Genomic DNA, 19,539 nt, shown 5'->3' with positions numbered 1-19,539 from the left:
CATCTTGACATCTAGTAAAAATGTGCTTAGGATGGTAGACAAAAATGAAAGTTTGGATTCAAGACTAAGAAAGTTTATGTCTGAAATTTCTTTTTTGTTCTGGTAATCCATAGATAAGTTCCACACCCAAAATAGGTCTTTCCCTCTTGATTTCATTACGAGTGTGTGAAGCATTTCTAATAAAAATCTACAAATTACTGGCATAAAATGTGTTTATAAACACTAATTACATGTTACAAAATATTCCTATGTGATTTAAAGATACATGTGTAATTCAAACATTTTCTAGCTTTGCACGTCTTTCTTTTCTTTCTTACCTCTCATCTCCCTTAAGTCCACTTTCTACTGCGTCTGGCAGTTTTGACCTAAGGAGATCGTGGGTGATGCTGGGTGAACCGCGACAGAGTGTGGATAGCAGGCTGATCACAGTTGATATACTTGGACTGGATTTAGACTCAGCCGTAATACTGACAGTACCAGGTGTAGTTGATACAGATGCATTGTGGCTTGACTCGCCAGCCTTCTGGAGACGAAGCAGCAACTCTGCGATAAGACCATGTTGTGACAAAGGAGATGGGTCCACTCCACGGCGTGTAAACCGATCAGCCAGAGAAGCAAAACACCGTAGAGAGCCATCAGCAACCTGTGTACATGGGTTTCAATAATATCATAAACCAAATATATCTAGTACATACAAGCAATAATTTTCCACACTGTTTAAGACACATCATCAAAAATCTTCATGAACATATCTTGTGAAATACATGTATCTATAATGCTTTCATACTGCCAATGCCTACTGCCACATTTCAAACAATGTGAGTGTAATTCTATTTTTGGTCTCTATTAAAAATAATTATGATGTAATTAATGAGTAAAAATACTCAGTTTCTATCAATCTTGATGTGTGTATATCTAACACTCAACAGGAAGGTAAATTGGCTGTAATTATATATAAATACTTACAAACTGGTCCTCATGCTCCAAAAGTGTAGACAAGGACACAACACACACCTCCAAAGAGGCATCCTGGGGTTCCATCTTACCACAGAGCCTGGATACCACAGACATGGAGGAGTGCAATGTGTCCTTGTGTACTTGAAACCCATGCTGCTGGATAAACATTAGGACACAATTCAGGCCACCCGAGTCAAACACTGCTCCAGACTCCCTCGTACAGATCCGCTCCAGTACCTGTACATAACATAACCTTATCTTAATGTCAAACTTAGAGGAAAAATATCCACAAGTTTCAATCAGTTGCTCAACAAAAACAAAGTGAGCAGGGGTTCACACACCATTCTTTTCTTTACCTTGTATACCTGCATTTTAATTTGCAAAATGGTCAAATAGTCCTTGACCTTTAAACTTGACCAATAACTACCAAAAATTGATCCAGTGTAGGGGGGTTGGGGCGAGGGTGTAATGATAACTGACCAATTTACTATGTACATGTTCAGTTGACTCTATGTTAAGTAAGTTACAGGAACCAGACATTTTCAAAATAATTAGAGTATACAGGTGATAAGAATGGTATATTGTAATAAAATACAACTATGCTAAAACATTACCAAAACAGATCAAAAATTGTACTGAAGTTTTGCTGTTACTATGCGAGAACCTGACTACAAATTATGACTGCTTGTTGCTACATATCTCTCCATATGAATTTGTTTTTTACTTTACAATGAAAGGAAAATGAAATTGAGTCCTACCTTGATGCACTGTTCAGCAAGGTCCCGACTGGTGCGAGAGGACATCTCCACAACAACCAATCTGTTACATAGGGCCTTGATAGCACCATCAACAGCCACAATGCGACGGGTACACTCGGCGGAGACATCTAGGTAATATGTGATTGCCCTTGCAGTCACCTCTAGTACATTGTCAGGCGCACATTCATCCAAGAAGATCCTGCAGAGTGCTGGCAAGAAGGTCCTTGGGGGGCAGCTAGGGAGAAAATTATTGGAATATGACATATACACTTTTATTTGTTTTCTGACACTGACCAAAATGTCTTTCTGATAACAAGAATTTTATGGGCCTGCTATATATCGTTTAATCAAAATCTGATTACCCCAGTCATCTGTTTATAGAAAACTGTACACAAAATGATTATAATAGAGACAATTAATCAGGACTCAAACTGAAATTTATGGAAAGAATTATTGCAAATTCCTAAAATCCATCAAAATTTAACTGTTTAACCTAAATGTATTCCTGATCTGTATTTAACCGTATACAGAATGTTACGATCCTATTGTGATAGCTTTATAATTTACTGTTCATTATAGTTTACATATGTATTTTCAAGAAACTGATTTAAACAACAAAGTCTCAAAGCAAAGCACACAATACTTAAGAAAATACATAACTGTGTAAAAAATTGAAAAGCAATGGAAAATTCACAAATGAAATAATTATATTATACATTTTACCAAAGGTAATACTTATCAAATTTTGAAATCCTTATGGTAGAAAGGAGCAATTATTGACTGAAAACACCATTCTTTTATTATTGGGTAGGTTATTCTTGCAATCAGCCAGATTTTGTGAAAGTAATGGCATACACAATCACAATAAGGCAACGATGAAGTGATTTGTAATGCTGTGAACTGGAATGTTCAACTACCAGTAAGATATAGCATATATTACATAATAACTGGATCCAAACAGATCTATACATGTAGCAGGTGAAACTCTAGCTAGGGCAACTGTATCCTGTTCACACGTGTCAGTCTTAGTCATGCTGTGATCTGCTAATAATCAGCTTTCAGTGTGTTTTGGGAAGATTGCTTTGTATATGGTTTCGCAAATCTAAACTAAACTAATAACAGACACCAAACCATAAACAGTCCTGACAAGGATTAGTCACACCTCTATAGAATTCATTGTTTATTACTAAGCTTATGCGTATACAAAACACTAGCAACACAATCAAATCTCAACCTTAACATGAAATACATAAAATTGGTGCTGTATGATGTTCTACACTATGTCTCTAGCTCTATTTATAGGCATATCAGTCTGGTGTACTACACCATGTCTCTAGTGGTATTTATAGGCATAACAGTATGGTGTACTACACCATGTCTCTAGCAGTATTTATAGGCATAACAGTTTGGTGTTCTACACCATGTCTCTAGCTCTATTTATAGGCATATCAGTATGGTGTACTACACAATGTCTCTAGTGGTATTTATAGGCATAACAGTATGGTGTACTACACCATGTCTCTAGCAGTATTTATAGGCATAACAGTATGGTGTTCTACACCATGTCCCTAGCTCTATAGGCATAACAGTATGGTGTACTACACTATGTCTCTAGCAGTATTTATAGGCATATCAGTATGGTGTACTACACAATGTCTCAAGTGGTATCTAGAGGCATATCAGTATGGTGTACTATACCATGTCTCTAGCTCTATTTATAGGCATATCAGTATGGTGTACTACACAATGTCTCTAGCTCTATTTATAGGCATATCAGTATGGTGTACTATACCATGTCTCTAGCTCTATTTATAGGCATATCAGTATGGTGTACTACACAATGTCTCTAGCTCTATTTATAGGCATAACAGTATGGTGTACTACACCATGTCTCTAGCTCTATTTATAGGCATATCAGTATGGTGTACTACACAATGTCTCTAGCTCTATTTATAGGCATATCAGTCTGGTGTACTACACCATGTCTCTAGCTCTATTTATAGGCATATCAGTATGGTGTACTACACAATGTCTCTAGCTCTATTTATAGGCATATCAGTATGGTGTACTACACAATGTCTCTAGCTCTATTTATAGGCATATCAGTTTGGCATTGCAGATATGTATAACAAGAAATGATCAGGCTTATGTTTACATCTGTCAGTACCAATAACCATAAGAAAGTCTATATACCCAAGTATGTAAAAATAAAATGAGAAAGTTATAGTCATGATGATGTGTAGCAACACAAACAAAAATTAATTAATCTTTAGTTCCTGAGTCTGATGGACCAAGCAGTGATGTGTACAGCAATGACTTACAATATTCATTAGTTTTCAAACACACAAAAAACCAAACGTTCACAATCAATTGTAACAAATTTCTTCTTGGTGCAGATCATTGTCCTCAGAGTCACAGTAATCAGCATACAGAACTGATAAATATATGTACCATATGAAATACCCTGTATAATGTTACATAATGAAATGATACTATAATCAATTTTAAAGTACTGCTCATTTGCAGAGTCACTTTTGTATGTGTGTGTTTCAATATTATTTTATGACATTTGACTTCAGACATATATTTCAGAGAAACCCATATTATTGTTGATATAGGTCAATATTTTAACTTACAGCGGTGTCATTTGAATATCCCCCCCCCCAACTTTTCTGGGCGGGGAATAATTAGTGTCACCTGATTCAAGTTAATTCTCTCTGACCGCTACACTTAGGAGTTCACTTCCTATATAATAAACAGTGGACCATTGATCAGGACCAGGCTCTGGTAAACGGTCAGTTAAGATGAGGTCATTATACAGATAATCAAATAGTTATTACAATGTTTTTACTACCTATTCGACCAAATAAATCAAACACAAAAATGGATTGAAAAAAGAGCTTCATGATGTAACAATTTGTAAAAATCCTTCAATCAATGCCAATAATTTAATCATATTGGTCCTTAAAAATACTTAGTTGGCATCCTGAGTAAAAAATCAGATCAAAGAAGTATTGCACTCACTGAAAAGTTAACTAAAGTTACAAGCATGTTGAGTTATCCAATAAGAACGTGATAATGGTCAAACATGAAGTAGCTATACTTTTGCTAAATAGGATCAGATCTGGACAAATTTCTGGATTTGTGTCTGGTACAATTACTTTAAATGTATTTCACCATAAAAATAAAAAATTCAAATATCATGGACCATTTGATCTAAATCAAAACATTTTTCAATTCACGAAAGAATTTATTTCATTGATCCTTTTCTAGCTAGCCTATTTCTCACAATTTTTTAATAGAATGACAGCTTTAACTTTCATGAGATGATTAATATTTATTTTTGCTATATTTCAATTTAACAAATTTTTTCAGAGGTGTCATATTTGGAAATGCATATTCTTACTAACAGCCAAACACATAATCATAAATTTCAACATCTGTTCTGTTACATTGTGCGAGTTCAATGAATACTGAGAATTTAGATAAATCAATAAATTTCAACTTCATCCTGATCTATGATAGTTGAGTAAAGCACGCACTTCATCAACTTAAACTTATTTAAAAGTATTGATTAAATATACTTGAAAAGTTGGCAAGTATGGACCTGGTTGAGGAAAACCAGAAACTTGCTCTCTTCAACCTGTCAATGCTTTCACCATTTTATTATACCAATAAAATAGGGGAAATATCTTGAGCTAGAAAATAATTATAAAACATCGGTCATAATGGAAGTTGAGCCAAATGTCAATTTTATCCAGAGACATTTAATTGCAAAGAAAGCTGGAGTGCCATGTACAAATTTTTGGTATGTTCTGTAACAAGTTCACCCACCTTGTGTAAAAATCACCTGAGTGTTCAACACTAAAACACAGCTAAGCTAAATTTAAGCAAAAGTGGGGCTATATAAAGTAAGTGAAGTAGAGGTACATTAAATAATAATTATCCTCTATCATTTTCTATCATCTACACGGCAGCTGTAATATGTTTCAGTACTGTATACTCCAAGATCAATGTTACTGCGGCTGGGACCTGTATAACTGGTGTATACCTTCCTTCATCTATAATGTATGTTTTATAGCAGGTGATCCCACACAGCCTATAACATAGCTGTTACATGTTATATAATTGCTACCTGGCGGGGTCTACACTCCCATCTCTAAAACTATGTCATCAGACATATTTCTTTCTTAGGGGTTCATTCTCATATATGCAAAGTCGACTACATATTATCCTCCCTTTCTTCCACTTATCATACTCACTAATATACCTTTCTTGCACTCATCATACTCACTAATATACTTTACCTGTACTCATCATACTTACTTACATACCTTACCTGTACTCATCATACTTACTTACATACCTTACCTGTACTCATCATACTTACTTACATACCTTACCTGTACTCATCATACTTACTTACATACCTTACCTGTACTCATCATACTTACTTACATACCTTACCTGTACTCATCATACTTACTTACATACCTTACCTGTACTCATCATACTTACTTACATACCTTACCTGTACTCATCATACTTACTTACATACCTTACCTGTACTCATCATACTTACTTACATACCTTACCTGTACTCATCATACTTACTTACATACCTTACCTGTACTCATCATACTTACTTACATACCTTACCTGTACTCATCATACTTACTTACATACCTTACCTGTACTCATCATACTTACTTACATACCTTACCTGTACTCATCATACTTACTTACATACCTTACCTGTACTCATCATACTTACTTACATACCTTACTTGAACTCATCATACTTACTTACATACCTTACCTGTACTCATCATACTTACTTACATACCTTACCTGTACTCATCATACTTACTTACATACCTTACTTGATCTCATCATACTTGCTTATATATTATCATAAAAGTATTGCAGGTACTGCTCTTACAGTTATCAATTAAGTTCTGACCTTCTGATTATACAACCAACCCTGATATATGTTAGTACAAGAAAAACATGTCTGTCAAAGCAAATACTAACCCTAATAACTAAGAGGTGTTGACCTAACAATGTTGTAGTATGAAGTAGATGATGGTGAATGGCTTTCCAATACTGGGAGTTTTTAAACAATGATACCTTATCTTCTTGGCAGATGTTGATATCCTACCATGGATATTAAAGGGAATTCCTAAAAGTCAACTTTATCAGGACCTTGACTAAGTTAAGGATGCTCTATCAACTTTACACTATGTAAACAAAAATTCAAAAAGTCCTCATTTACGAACACAAGAACAACCTAGGTTCCATAGCACTAACCGAGCCATTCAGTGTCCTTAACTTACACTCTGAATGGTCCATACTGACTTGTGAAAAGTCTTGTGTCTTGACTCAATCTAGTAAACTCTATGTGAATGCTCTATTGCTATTATCCCTACCGAGATAAGTAGAGATGACCTGAACATTCAACTTCTACCCTTGAAATGATACTTTCGTGAACATATGGCAGTATTACATATCTATGGTGTGAAGTTTCACTAGGTCATGGCATTGACTTTCCAACCATGTCCTATATCCATTCATTTTATTACAGATAGATTCTATGAATCCTTAGAAGGTAAACTTTATCCATAGAATCAGATTACAAAATTATTAGAACATATTTTTCAGTCCTGGATGTATAGAGTGGTTGTATCATGTTAGTCAGATATAATTTACTGCCTTTGTTAGGAGAATATCTATTTACATAACAAGTTCAGTGAGTAATGCCTTTGTTATCAGGTTCACTGTTTATATACATGTACTATACATGGCCAGATGGTAGTGCATCCTTTGTTAAAACACAGCTGGATAACAGCCAAACTGGCAAAGAGAGCAATGCACTCTTTTCAGGGTCATTATCAACATACATTCCCTTCTGAACTATATTACTTAAGATACTTTGTAAAGTATATTCCCTCTAAATGTCTATTCTACTTGTGATAATACACTAAACAATATACCCCCCACAAGTCCACTTCCTCTAAAAGTCTATTCTACTTGTGATAATACACTGAACAATATACCCCCCCACAAGTCTATTTTACTGATGATAATAAATTGTTCAGTACACTTCCTCTAAAAGTCTATTCTACTTGTGATAATATACTGAACAATATACCCCCCCCACCCAAAGTTTATTTCACTAATGATAATACATTGTACAGTATATTCCCTCTTAAAGTCTATTCTACTTGTGATAATACAATGAACAATATATATCCCCTTTACAAGTATATTTTACTGTATGATGATTAAGGGTGACTTGTAATACCAAAAAAGCTATCACTGTAGTATTGTTATAGTAACAATTACTATTGCAATATCATTGCGAGGCAAGTGACTTTTGTAATACTACCCTGATAGTTATTTTACCTTTGAAATATGTTTAAAATCATTTCTAACCCAGAAGCAAAGCAAAATCACTAACCAATTAAATATATCAATGCTCAATTCAACAAAAGCTGAAAATAAAAAGCATTTATAATTTTCATACAATCAAGAAGATTGCACTGTGATATTTGTTGAACTTTGCTATATTTTAATGTTATTCATTTTATACATACACATGCTATTCTGTTACTTGTGAAACTCATACTCAGCCGGACTCAAGACTATTATTTTCATATAAGTCTTAATTTTGTAATAAATTTAGTATTATTCCTTGTTTTATGTTTTAAATGATGATTAATTTATTCAACAATCATATACTGTTTGGTTTTAACAGTAAGTTGGACACACTTCAAACATCATTAGCAGAGCTGTGTCGAAAAATATCATGTAACTTTAATAAAGGTATGATAATATACCTATGTACCAAAGAAGGTGTTTTTTACAAACGGTAGTTTGATTTAGATAAGTTTTATCACACTTCGTGTCATTAATTTCTACAAAACAAAAATGCTGCTCTGTCACTGATTTTTGCATCTTTCTCTGGAACAATTTTTGAAATACTGTACCTTCCCCTATGTTGTTTATCAAAATAGATCATTTCAATGATGAGTCTAAAAAACATCGCCCCGGAAGTAGAGAAGTCACCACATTAATTTATAGATTTAATTACATCTTATTGGAAACAATAACAATATAATACTTATTAAAGATATAAACTTTCATCGGTATAACAACTTGTATTTACAATTCTGTTTCCATTCTAACTAGGTGATCCATTGTGTCATTCTTATGTTTAGCACTACACCAATCCAGGACCCAAAGATGCTTTCATAAATAAAAGATGGCTTGCACCTCTTGGGCTATAACTCTGGGAAAAATCTTTTTTATTTAATTATAAAACTATCATTAACAATCCACAGTTGAACAAACTATCACGATAGTTATTGACTTGAAAATATGCTACAGACCTATTACAATACATTCAGTCGATCTATTGTTACACCCCCTCTACTATTCTATTTTGCTGTATGATGATACATTGAACAGTACACCCCCTTTGCAAGTCAATTTTAATGTATAATAATACACTGTACGATATATACACCCCTGCAAGTGTATTTTACTGTATGATGATACACTGTAAAAAATATATATTCCTTCAACAAGTCTATATATCTGTATGATGATATATATACCTTCTGTAGAAATCTGTATAACAGTATGATGAAGTACTCTACAGTATACTTCCTCGACAAGAATATTTTCTAAGATAAATATTTTAGTATGGATGTATCTCCTATATTACTGAGGGTACATCCCCTGTGCAAGTCTAGATTTGTATGAAAGAGTAATGAAAGCACCCTTTTTAACAAGCAGTCTCAAGCTAAATGCTAGTTACATGACCTGAACTTTCAACTTCTGCAATTACAAATGTTATCCATGGGTCAGACAATGGACATTTTAAGAATACATTCATATACTTGTGTCTTACAATGGCTGTCCATTGGGTTACATTGTGTAGTGTATGGTTTATCGAATTGTGCTTGCTTTTATAAAGCACTTAATGATCTATCATGACTTAAAATGTGTCAAACTGAAAGAGTTTAGGATATTTTTTCCTCGCACAAAAAAGGAAATGTTGGATTTTCATGGTATCCTCCCCAATCCAAGGTGGTTCCCAAATAATTAATTATGATGAAATGAGTTTGAAACATTTACCTTTCGAAAACCCTGTCAACATTGTCGGACATCAACAGCAACATACAGAGTTGCTCCAAGGCAATCAGCTGCATGTCTCTTTCGTCCCCCTGACCCATCTGAAGCCATTCCAACAGCGTTTCTGGGTCAACGTCCGCCATGTGTGTGGTTGGTTAAAGATTCAATCAAAACAATATGACGCTTTGTGTTTCAATTTTCTTCAACTATTTATCTTCTTACATCAAGGTTTCCTTTCAAGTACTGTTGGTTTTTGAGAGTGGATTGGTGATTTGTTTTGGACGAGAGGGTCATGACCCGATTCCTCCCATATAGGGTGGGAACGGGACAAGTCCCTTCTTTCCTCACGGATGATACTGTCTTTTCGAAATTCACACGCTCGACATCATCTGAAAAATGACATAAAACAAATTTATGGTTGGCATTAACAAATGTACCAATCAAACCAGAGATAATTAACTGTTTATGAGATAGTATAATGGATCTAAAAATAACACAAAAGAAAAACCTATATACAGTCAACTTTCCAGACACATTCAGGTAAGATGAGAAAATAGCGTATATACCACATTTTCGACCCGTTTACGTGGTAGTTTGTTGCCGATTCTTTTCATGATATGTTGTTATTGTAAACACGTTATTACTTACATAGCTCAATGTTTCTGATATGGAAAAAGTAGGGTAAAACCCAGTCACTTCTTTCTAGACACAGAATACAGGAAAAATTACAAATACAATGCCTCGTTTTCAATCATAGCGGAAACCTTCGGATTTCGAAATGAAAATAAAGGAGTTCCGAATGGAAAGCCGCGGGAAAAAGTTCTGGCCATTCAGGGACGTAAAATACAGTATATACGTCCCTGGTTCATCCAAGGAACACGAGCTAAATCTGTTTGATTCCCCATTTTCCCCCTAAAAGACCAATAGCAAGTCAGTACATTAATAAACAAAGTACCGCCCGAAATGTAGTAAATATCTCGACGTATCCGTCATTTGAAAAATATCTTTCAGATGAAGGATGCCGTGAAACTTTACTAAAAAGTCTACTTATTACTTATATAGCTTAATTTCTCATCAAGTGCAAATTATCGCTTTTTTACAAAGGCAGTATAGGCTTATTGCGACAAAGAATGTTTTGAATTTCTGATAAAACATGAACTGTGCACCTACGAGTTACCTCCCTTACCATGGATAAAAACTGTAGAGGTTGTTTCTGTTGCTGTGCTTTACTGTGATCAGAGACTGTGATATATACGTCTCTGACTGTGATAACTCCTAACTATAAGGAGATATTCAGGTCATCTTTATATTCAAACAGAATTCTCTCAAAGAAAGTATTAAGCTTTGCAATTTAATTTTGTATACTACAAGCTGACTATCAAAGATTTAGTAATCTGGTACATATTTATTTATTTACTTATTTTGTAATTTAATTTTACATCACAATCATGATTGTTATAAATGTAACTTTACAACAGTTAGGTGAATTTTACATCACAATCATGATTGTTATAAATGTAACTTTACAACAGTTAGGTGAATTTTACATCACAATCATGATTGTTATAAATGTAACTTTTCAACAGTTTGGTGAATTTAACATCACATTCATGATTGTTATAAATGTAACTTTTCAACAGTTCGGCGAACTTGACATTATATCATCACATTCCATCAATTTCTTCTACACGAGGCGTTGAGGACAGTTTAAACAAGACTTTTTCCTCGAGGCGTTGAGGACAGTTTAAACAAGGCTTTTTCCTCGAGGTTTGAGGACAGTTTAAACAAGGTTTTTTCCTCGAGGTTTGAGGACAGTTTAAACAAGGCTTTTTCCTCGAGGTCTGAGGACAGTTTAAACAAGGCTTTTTCCTCGAGGTTTGAGGACAGTTTAAACAAGGCTTTTTCCTCGAGGTCTGAGGACAGTTTAAACAAGGCTTTTTCCTCGAGGTTTGAGGACAGTTTAAACAAGGCTTTTTCCTCGAGGTTTGGGGACAGTTTAAACAAGGCTTTTCTTCGAGGTTTGGGGACAGTTTAAACAAGGCTTTTTTCCTCGAAGTTCGATGGATGCTTACTCCTTTTGCTAATAAAACTTCATTCCTCAGGGTGCGCGGCTATATTATTGTTTTTTAAAGAAACAGACCTTTACTGGGTCATATCAATTGTGTGATTTGGTGTTTGTGTCCGAAACTATCGAACCAAAATAGTTTGAACGGTATGGACAAGCCTGACTTTAAGAGATGTAGGTTAGTCACTTCTCCGCAAACATTTATGAGTCACCTTCTTCGTCTCATTTGGATTTTTTTCTCTTGCTATATGAAGTTCGACGTGTTCAATTTTCTCTATTCTGATTGTAAGAAAGAGCATTTTTGGAATTAGATTTTATGGTCGGTGTCACAGAATATGCTTACACTCCAGGAACGTGTGGTTTTATTATCTTTGTACTTATCAGTGGTATATCCGTTCTTATATTGCATTCGTTAATTATGAGCTCGATTTAACACCTTGGTTATACGTTGACTTTCCATTGCTGTACTACAGAGCGAATGCCGCTGCATTTGGGCAGTTCACGAGGATGGTTTTCAAGCTTTCCTAAAGAAGATTCGAACTCGGTACTGTCTGAGTTGCCAATCAGTACAGAACACCTTCCTCCTGTAATATCTTTTTTACCATTTCTTTCACGTTTTTGGAAATAGAGCGAAAACCAACAGCTGGACTTGTTACCGACAACACTTTCAGGTATCCCCTCACTAAAATATTATTATCCAAGAAGATACTCTACACAATAAAACCTCCGATATTCAAACTTCACGAAGCATACTGTATCATGGAGTCTAGGGGAAAGCCTTCACAGAATTTACTTTATCATTGAATCTAGGGGAACACCTTCACGAAGTATACTGTATCATGGAGTCTAGGGGAACACCTTCACGGAGTATACTCTATCTGGAGTCTAAGGGAACACCTTCAAGGAGTATACTGTATCATGGAGTCTAGGGGAACACCTTCACGAAGTATACTCTATCTGGAGTCTAAGGGAACACCTTCACGGAGTATACTGTATCATTTAGTCTAGGGGAACGGCTTCACGGAGTATACTGTATCATGGAGTCTAGGGGAACGCCTTCAAGGAGTATGCTGTATCATGGAGTCTAGGGGAACGCTTTCACGGAGTATACTGTATCATTGAGTCTAGGGGAAAACCTTCACGGAGTATACTGTATCATTGAGTCTAGGGGAACGGCTTCACGGAGTATACTGTATCATGGAGTCTAGAGGAACACCTTTACGGAGTATGCTGTATCATGGAGTATGCTGTATCATGGAGTCTAGGGGAACGCCTTCACGGAGTATACTGTATCATTGAGTCTAGGGGAAAACCTTCACGGAGTATACTGTATCATTGAGTCTAGGGGAACACCTTCACGGAGTATACTGTATCATGGAGTCTAGGGGAACGCCTTCAGGAGTATACTGTATCATGGAGTGTTCACAGAGTAAAATGTATCATGAAGTCTAGGGGAACGCCTTCAGGAGTATACTGTATCATTTAGTCTAGGGGAACACATTCACAGAGTTTACTCTATCATGGAGTGTAGAGGAACACCTTCACAGAGTATGCTGTATCATGGAGTCTAGGGGAACACCTTCACGGAGTATACTGTATCATGGAGTCTAAGGGAACACCTTCACGGAGTATGCTGTATCATGGAGTCTAGGGGAACGCCTTCAAGGAGTATGCTGTATCATGGAGTCTAGGGGAACGCCTTCACGGAGTATACTGTATCATTGAGTCTAGGGGAAAACCTTCACGGAGTATACTGTATCATTGAGTCTAGGGGAACGCCTTCACGGAGTATACTGTATCATGGAGTCTAGAGGAACACTTTCAGGAGTATACTGTATCATGGAGTCTAGAGGAACACCTTCACAGAGTAAAATGTATCATGAAGTCTAGGGGAACGCCTTCAGGGTATACTGTATCATGAAGTCTAGGGGAACACATTCACAGTGTTTACTCTATCATGGAGTGTAGAGGAACGCCTTCACGGAGTATGCTGTATCATGGAGTCTAGGGGAACGCCTTCACGGAGTATACTGTATCATTGAGTCTAGGGGAACGCCTTCACGGAGTATACTGTATCATGGAGTCTAGAGGAACACCTTCACGGAGTATGCTGTATCATGGAGTCTAGGGGAACACCTTCAAGGAGTATGCTGTATCATGGAGTCTAGGGGAACGCCTTCACGGAGTATACTGTATCACTGAGTGTAGGGGAAAACCTTCACGGAGTATACTGTATCATTGAGTCTAGGGGAACGCCTTCACGGAGTATACTGTATCATGGAGTCTAAGGGAACACATTCACCGAGTTTACTCTATCATGGAGTCTAGAGGAACACTTTCAGGAGTATACTGTATCATGGAGTCTAGAGGAACACTTTCACAGAATATAATGTATCATGGAGTCTAGGGGAACGCCTTCAGGAGTATACTGTATCATGAAGTCTAGGGGAACACATTCACAGAGTTTACTCTATCATGGAGTGTAGAGGAACGCCTTCACGGAGTATGCTGTATCATGGAGTCTAGGGGAACGCCTTCACGGAGTATACTGTATCATGTAGTCTAGTGGACACCTTTACAGAGTATACTGTATCATTGAGTCGAGGGGAACACCTTCACGGAGTATACTGTATCATGAAGTTTGGGGAACACATTCACAGAGTATGCTGTATCATTGAGTCTAGGGGAACACCTTCACGGAGTATACTCTATCATGGAGTCAAGAGGAACACTTTCAGGAGTATACTGTTTCATGGAGTGTAGGGGAACACCTTCACAGTGTATAATGTATCATTGAGTCTAGGGGAACGCCTTCACGGAGTATACTCTATCATGGAGTCAAGAGGAACACTTTCAGGAGTATACTGTTTCATGGAGTGTAGGGGAACACCTTCACAGTGTATAATGTATCATTGAGTCTAGGGGAACGCCTTCAGGAGTATACTGTATCATGGAGTCTAGGAGAACACCTTCAGGGGTATACTGGATTATGGAATCTAGGGGAACGCCTTCAGGATTGTACTGTATCATGGAGTCTAGAGGAAAACCTTCACAGAGTATAATGTATCATTGAGACTAGGAGAACACATTCACAGTGTTTAATCTATCGTGGAGTTAAGGGAACACTTTCACGGAGTATACTGTATCATGGAATCTAGAAGAACACCTTCATAGAGTATATTGTATCATGCAGTCTAGGGAAACACATTAACGGAGTATACTGTATAATGGAGTTTTGGGGACACCTTCACAGAGTATACTGTATCATTGAGTCTAGGGGAACACATTCACAGTGTTTAATTTATCGTGGAGTTAAGGGAACACCTTCACGGAGTATACTGTATCATGGAGTCTAGGGGAACACCTTCACGGAGTATGCTGTATTATGGAGTCTAGGGGAACGCCTTCACGGAGTATACTGTATCATGGAGTGTAGAGGAACGCCTTCACGGAGTATGCTGTATCATGGAGTCTAGGGGAACGCCTTCACGGAGTATACTGTATCATGGAGTCTATAGGCACGGAGTCTAGGGGAACACATTCATATAGTACGATAGGTCGTAAAGTACAGAGAAAACCTTCACGAAGTGTACTGAATTGTAGATTCTAAATTCTACGGTGTCTTAAGTGTCCAGATGAACACCTTCATGTAATATACTGTGCCGTATTGTCCAGAAGAACACCGCTCAGGAGAACACTTCCACGACATATTCTGAGTCATAGAGTCCAGAGGAACACCTGTTGTATATTGTGTCGCAAAATCCAGAGTGACAACTTTTAGGGGAACACTACAAACACGCACGCGAAGTTAACTGTGTCCTTAAGTCTACAGGAACTCAACGAAATATACTGTGTCATAAAGTATAGATGAACACATTCATCAAGTTTGCTATGTCGTCTTTATACGTAGAGTCCAAAGAAACACGAACAATAAGAGAAATACTGAAACTCCCAATGGGTTGTCGACATTGCTACAATGTTAGGATGTTCTAACCACGTATATTCTGTAGGGATTTTGTCCAGGCCAAGAGTAAGTAGAATATTCTGTTGTTAGTTCACTAGGTCACCGTTACTTGTTGGTCAGCCAAGGCACTTTTTAGTTTTGCTTAAGCAGTTAACATAACCCTTGATATCACTGGGTTACCTGATGGAATACACCCTACCCTTTGACATGTTATGGTTGTCCTTCCTCGCGTGCCATTATAAGGTTGTAGTCTGGCTATGATTTGAAATTCATTTGATTGAAGTTGTTGAATTATTAGCGTTTTTTTTCTTTGCATATCAGTGTTTCACGGAAGGCGATAATAGTGTCTTGTGACCAGCATTTAGCTTATAAATACATCATTTCAACTATTTATTAAGGTTATATACAGTGATCTCAATGTCCAAAGTGTTTGTCCGCACAGAAAAAAATTTTGACGTATTTGATGCTCGTTAGTTTGCCTGTTGGTTCAGTTGTTTTATACCTTGTTCTCATTTGAAAAAGTGACATTAATTACTTGGATTGACCAAGGTTTACGTGGCGGGTGTCGTGGATGAAGCAGAATACGCTTATTCTTTCGGAACACATGGTCTTATTCTCCTTGTACTTTTTCAGGGGTTTCCGTGTAAATCTTTCTTTTGTTCATATTTTGCTCTAGTTTTATGGAATTTGAGTTTGAATTATGATAATATTGACATGTTGGTATTTTCTTGACGTTTTTATAAGTGAAAAAACGTAAAAAAAATTACTGGCTATATAAACATGTCCTTAGTTGACCTGTAACATAGGCATGACGATGTCCATTACACCTAGGATGTACTTGACTGTACAGCAGAGAACACAATGAGGTCACGTGTCAACCTGTGCTCAGTGATTTAAGAAGTAACGAAAATATTACTTTTGATATACAATTAAATTAGGTATGGTCCATTCCAGCTGGAAATATGCTTGTCTTTGTTTATTTATCCTCCTAAAACTTTCACGTCCATTTATATACAACTTTATGTATGTTGAAGAAATCGGAGGCAGTATAGTAGATCTTTTGGTGATATGCAACGGAAAAGTGAGTATTCGATGTGTTTCCCATCAGTCAGGTGTTATAAAAAGATATTTTAATTACTTGTGTTCAAATCTCGAAAAGTGTCAAGGTCGATACAGGCCAACACTTGGTTGTCAAAAACAAGCGAAAGCAATGCAACATTTAAAAAACAAGCATTTTCACACATTTGACAAAATCCAACTGCTTTTGTAGTTTCTGGAGACCTCAGAAACAGAAACCTTGACAAAAGCAGGTGTATTTTGACATGGCTGGTATGGGAAGTCGTAGAAATTAACCAGGATATACACTTTTGTAAGTATTTCATTATTATTTCAAACCAACTTAACATGCATATTCACCACGTGATATGATATCTTGACTTATAAGTTACCTTATTGTAACCCTTGTAAATACTAGCCGCAAGAGAGAGAAATGCTCCTTAGAGCGAACGGTTGAGCGTCAAACCAGAAAGCCAGGGGTCCCGGGTTCGAATAGAATAGAAATTGGATGAGGTAGTATTTATTAGAACTTAAGATATCTTATATCGTATATCCGATCTTACCTGGATTTATAAAACATTAAATAATTGCAAACTCGTTTCGATATCTATATTTCATATTGAATAAGATTACTTGTCATTGACGAGAATAACTTTATTCTCTCCAAGAATCATTCAGAACGCTTCGGATTATGCGCTCGATGTCGGTAAGGAACAGCTACGCAACAATAACAGTGATAATACACTGTGTCCTCCTACCCGAACAGAACAATATTACAAAATCTTAATATTCTCAGAGCTGAAACATTGCAGCGAGACGATGTCGAGAAATGTATTGGGAAGACAAAACTGTGCCTTATCCTCGGTAATTGTTCGTGATCAAAAACCCTCCCATTGTGTTGAGGCCATGGTTTATCTTACTATACATGCGATCACTTCGTGACATTGCTGGATGATTTCTCAGTATATTTACATCATATCAGATATCTCATATAATTTAATGAGATATTTCATTTAATTGATTGAGATGTCATATATAATATATGAGGGTATATTAGGACATCTGTTGCAATTTCTAAATAATATATTATATATAATATACGATATCGTATGTATCATCTTATATATCCAAGTAAGTTATCTGATATAATATATATATAAAATGTATTCTATATTTGGAATACAATATTGAATACGTATGTTTGAATAGATGTTCACATGGCCTACAATGTATTAACACAACTGAAGTTATTTTACAAAGTCTCGCAGATTTTAATGTTACTACTGTTTAGAATGAATGTCATTAATATGATTACATTTGTACTTCAGTACGCAAAATTTATTATTGAAACCTTGAACTTTAGCCCTTTTTTGTATTGTATCACTTAGAGTCATCCCCCTTTTATATAACCTGTTACTGGGATCACAACTTTATATCGATATGAAGTGTCACTATAAATAACGAGCCCGACGGCGCGTAAAATATCCGGACAATAATACGATAGACACAACAGTTCTCAAGCCTCGCTGTCGAAACAAATCAGTGCCATACAATGTACCGAGTGTAACAGTACCACACCCACCGCTAGTGATGCGTCCAACACCCTTTTAAACACAGTTTTTTAATTGTTATTTGTGACGTGATTTAATTAACGAGAAATAAATAGGTGTAAGACAAGGACACTTCTTCAGGGTTTGGTAATGTCTACAGATAGTTATTGTTACAGATCACACTACGTCTTGGGGTAGGGGATGGGGAGGGGAGGGGGTGGTGTCTTTTATGGGACGTTCAATATCTTTATGTGAGATTTCAATGATTTTATCCTACCTTTATTATTTTCCTGTGTAAAAACCGAGGGAAAATATGTCTTATTGGACGTGTTCTAGAATAATGGTAGGAACGAGAACACTGAAAGTATATTACATATTGACGGGTGTCTTGAGGAATTACCGTTTTGGAATAAGAAACTTTGATTAAATTTTTGAATGAAATTAGAATATTTTTTATTCTGAAAAATCAAGAGATGAAAAGGAAATTAGTTTAAAACCGGGTTATTTTGAGTCAACATTTAAACTTTAAACAGTATGATTTTTACATGGGAAATGTTAAAAAAGCGATGAAATGTCCTACTTCAACGCTGTATACAGATCCTTTTCTTTGAAGTTATTAGATTTACAACTAGTTGTTTTTCTGTTGTTTTTCCTCTCTGTCTAAACAGGAGCAGGATAGTGGCACGGTGCTTTTAGATTAAACGCACTTCAACCCAAAAACTTTTTTTTTTTCACAATTGAAAATAGTAAAACAACTTAAACATCGTTTTAAAATTTGCCTACATAAGAAGTCCTGACCTAAACAATCTCATAAGATCATGATGTATCTAGAACTGTATTGCAGTTGTCCACTGTCACGGCGGTGATAGTCTGACAATGTAGAGGCAAGATTGGATCTCTCAGGGACCTGGCCGAAGAGTTTATAAAACAAACCTTACAAAATAGCACGTGATTGACGTATAATGTCTATTGAAAAAGTCAAACGAGTAACAACATTATCAATCAATCATTTAAATCGAACTATATCAGGAATCAGTCGTACAATCCACG

The 19,539-nt window shown here is 36.2% G+C and overlaps 1 protein-coding gene across 8 annotated transcripts in view; it reads right to left on the bottom strand.

The window, feature by feature from the left end:
- The window catches only part of LOC132543396 (E3 ubiquitin-protein ligase HECTD1-like), a 37,613-nt gene extending 27,053 nt beyond the window's left edge, over positions 1–10,560 (bottom strand). For all 8 annotated transcript variants that reach the window (XM_060206890.1, XM_060206894.1, XM_060206896.1 and 5 more), the window contains exons 1-5: positions 10,503–10,560; positions 9,858–10,243; positions 1,716–1,950; positions 967–1,194; positions 318–643 (exon numbers count right to left, since the gene is read on the bottom strand). In XM_060206890.1, the coding sequence (XP_060062873.1) occupies positions 318–643; positions 967–1,194; positions 1,716–1,950; positions 9,858–9,997 (929 nt within the window). In that variant the 5' untranslated portion in view covers positions 9,998–10,243; positions 10,503–10,560. The remainder of the gene's footprint in view (positions 1–317; positions 644–966; positions 1,195–1,715; positions 1,951–9,857; positions 10,244–10,502) is intronic.
- Between the last annotated feature and the right edge of the window lie 8,979 nt (positions 10,561–19,539).

Source organism: Ylistrum balloti, unplaced genomic scaffold (assembly GCF_031769215.1).
Source record: "Ylistrum balloti isolate Yb309-2 unplaced genomic scaffold, AGI_CSIRO_Ybal_v1 Utg369754, whole genome shotgun sequence".
Classification (NCBI taxonomy): Eukaryota; Metazoa; Mollusca; class Bivalvia; order Pectinida; family Pectinidae; genus Ylistrum; species Ylistrum balloti.
Note: the sequence above shows the minus strand (reverse complement) of the source record. Positions and strands in the feature narration are given on the sequence as shown.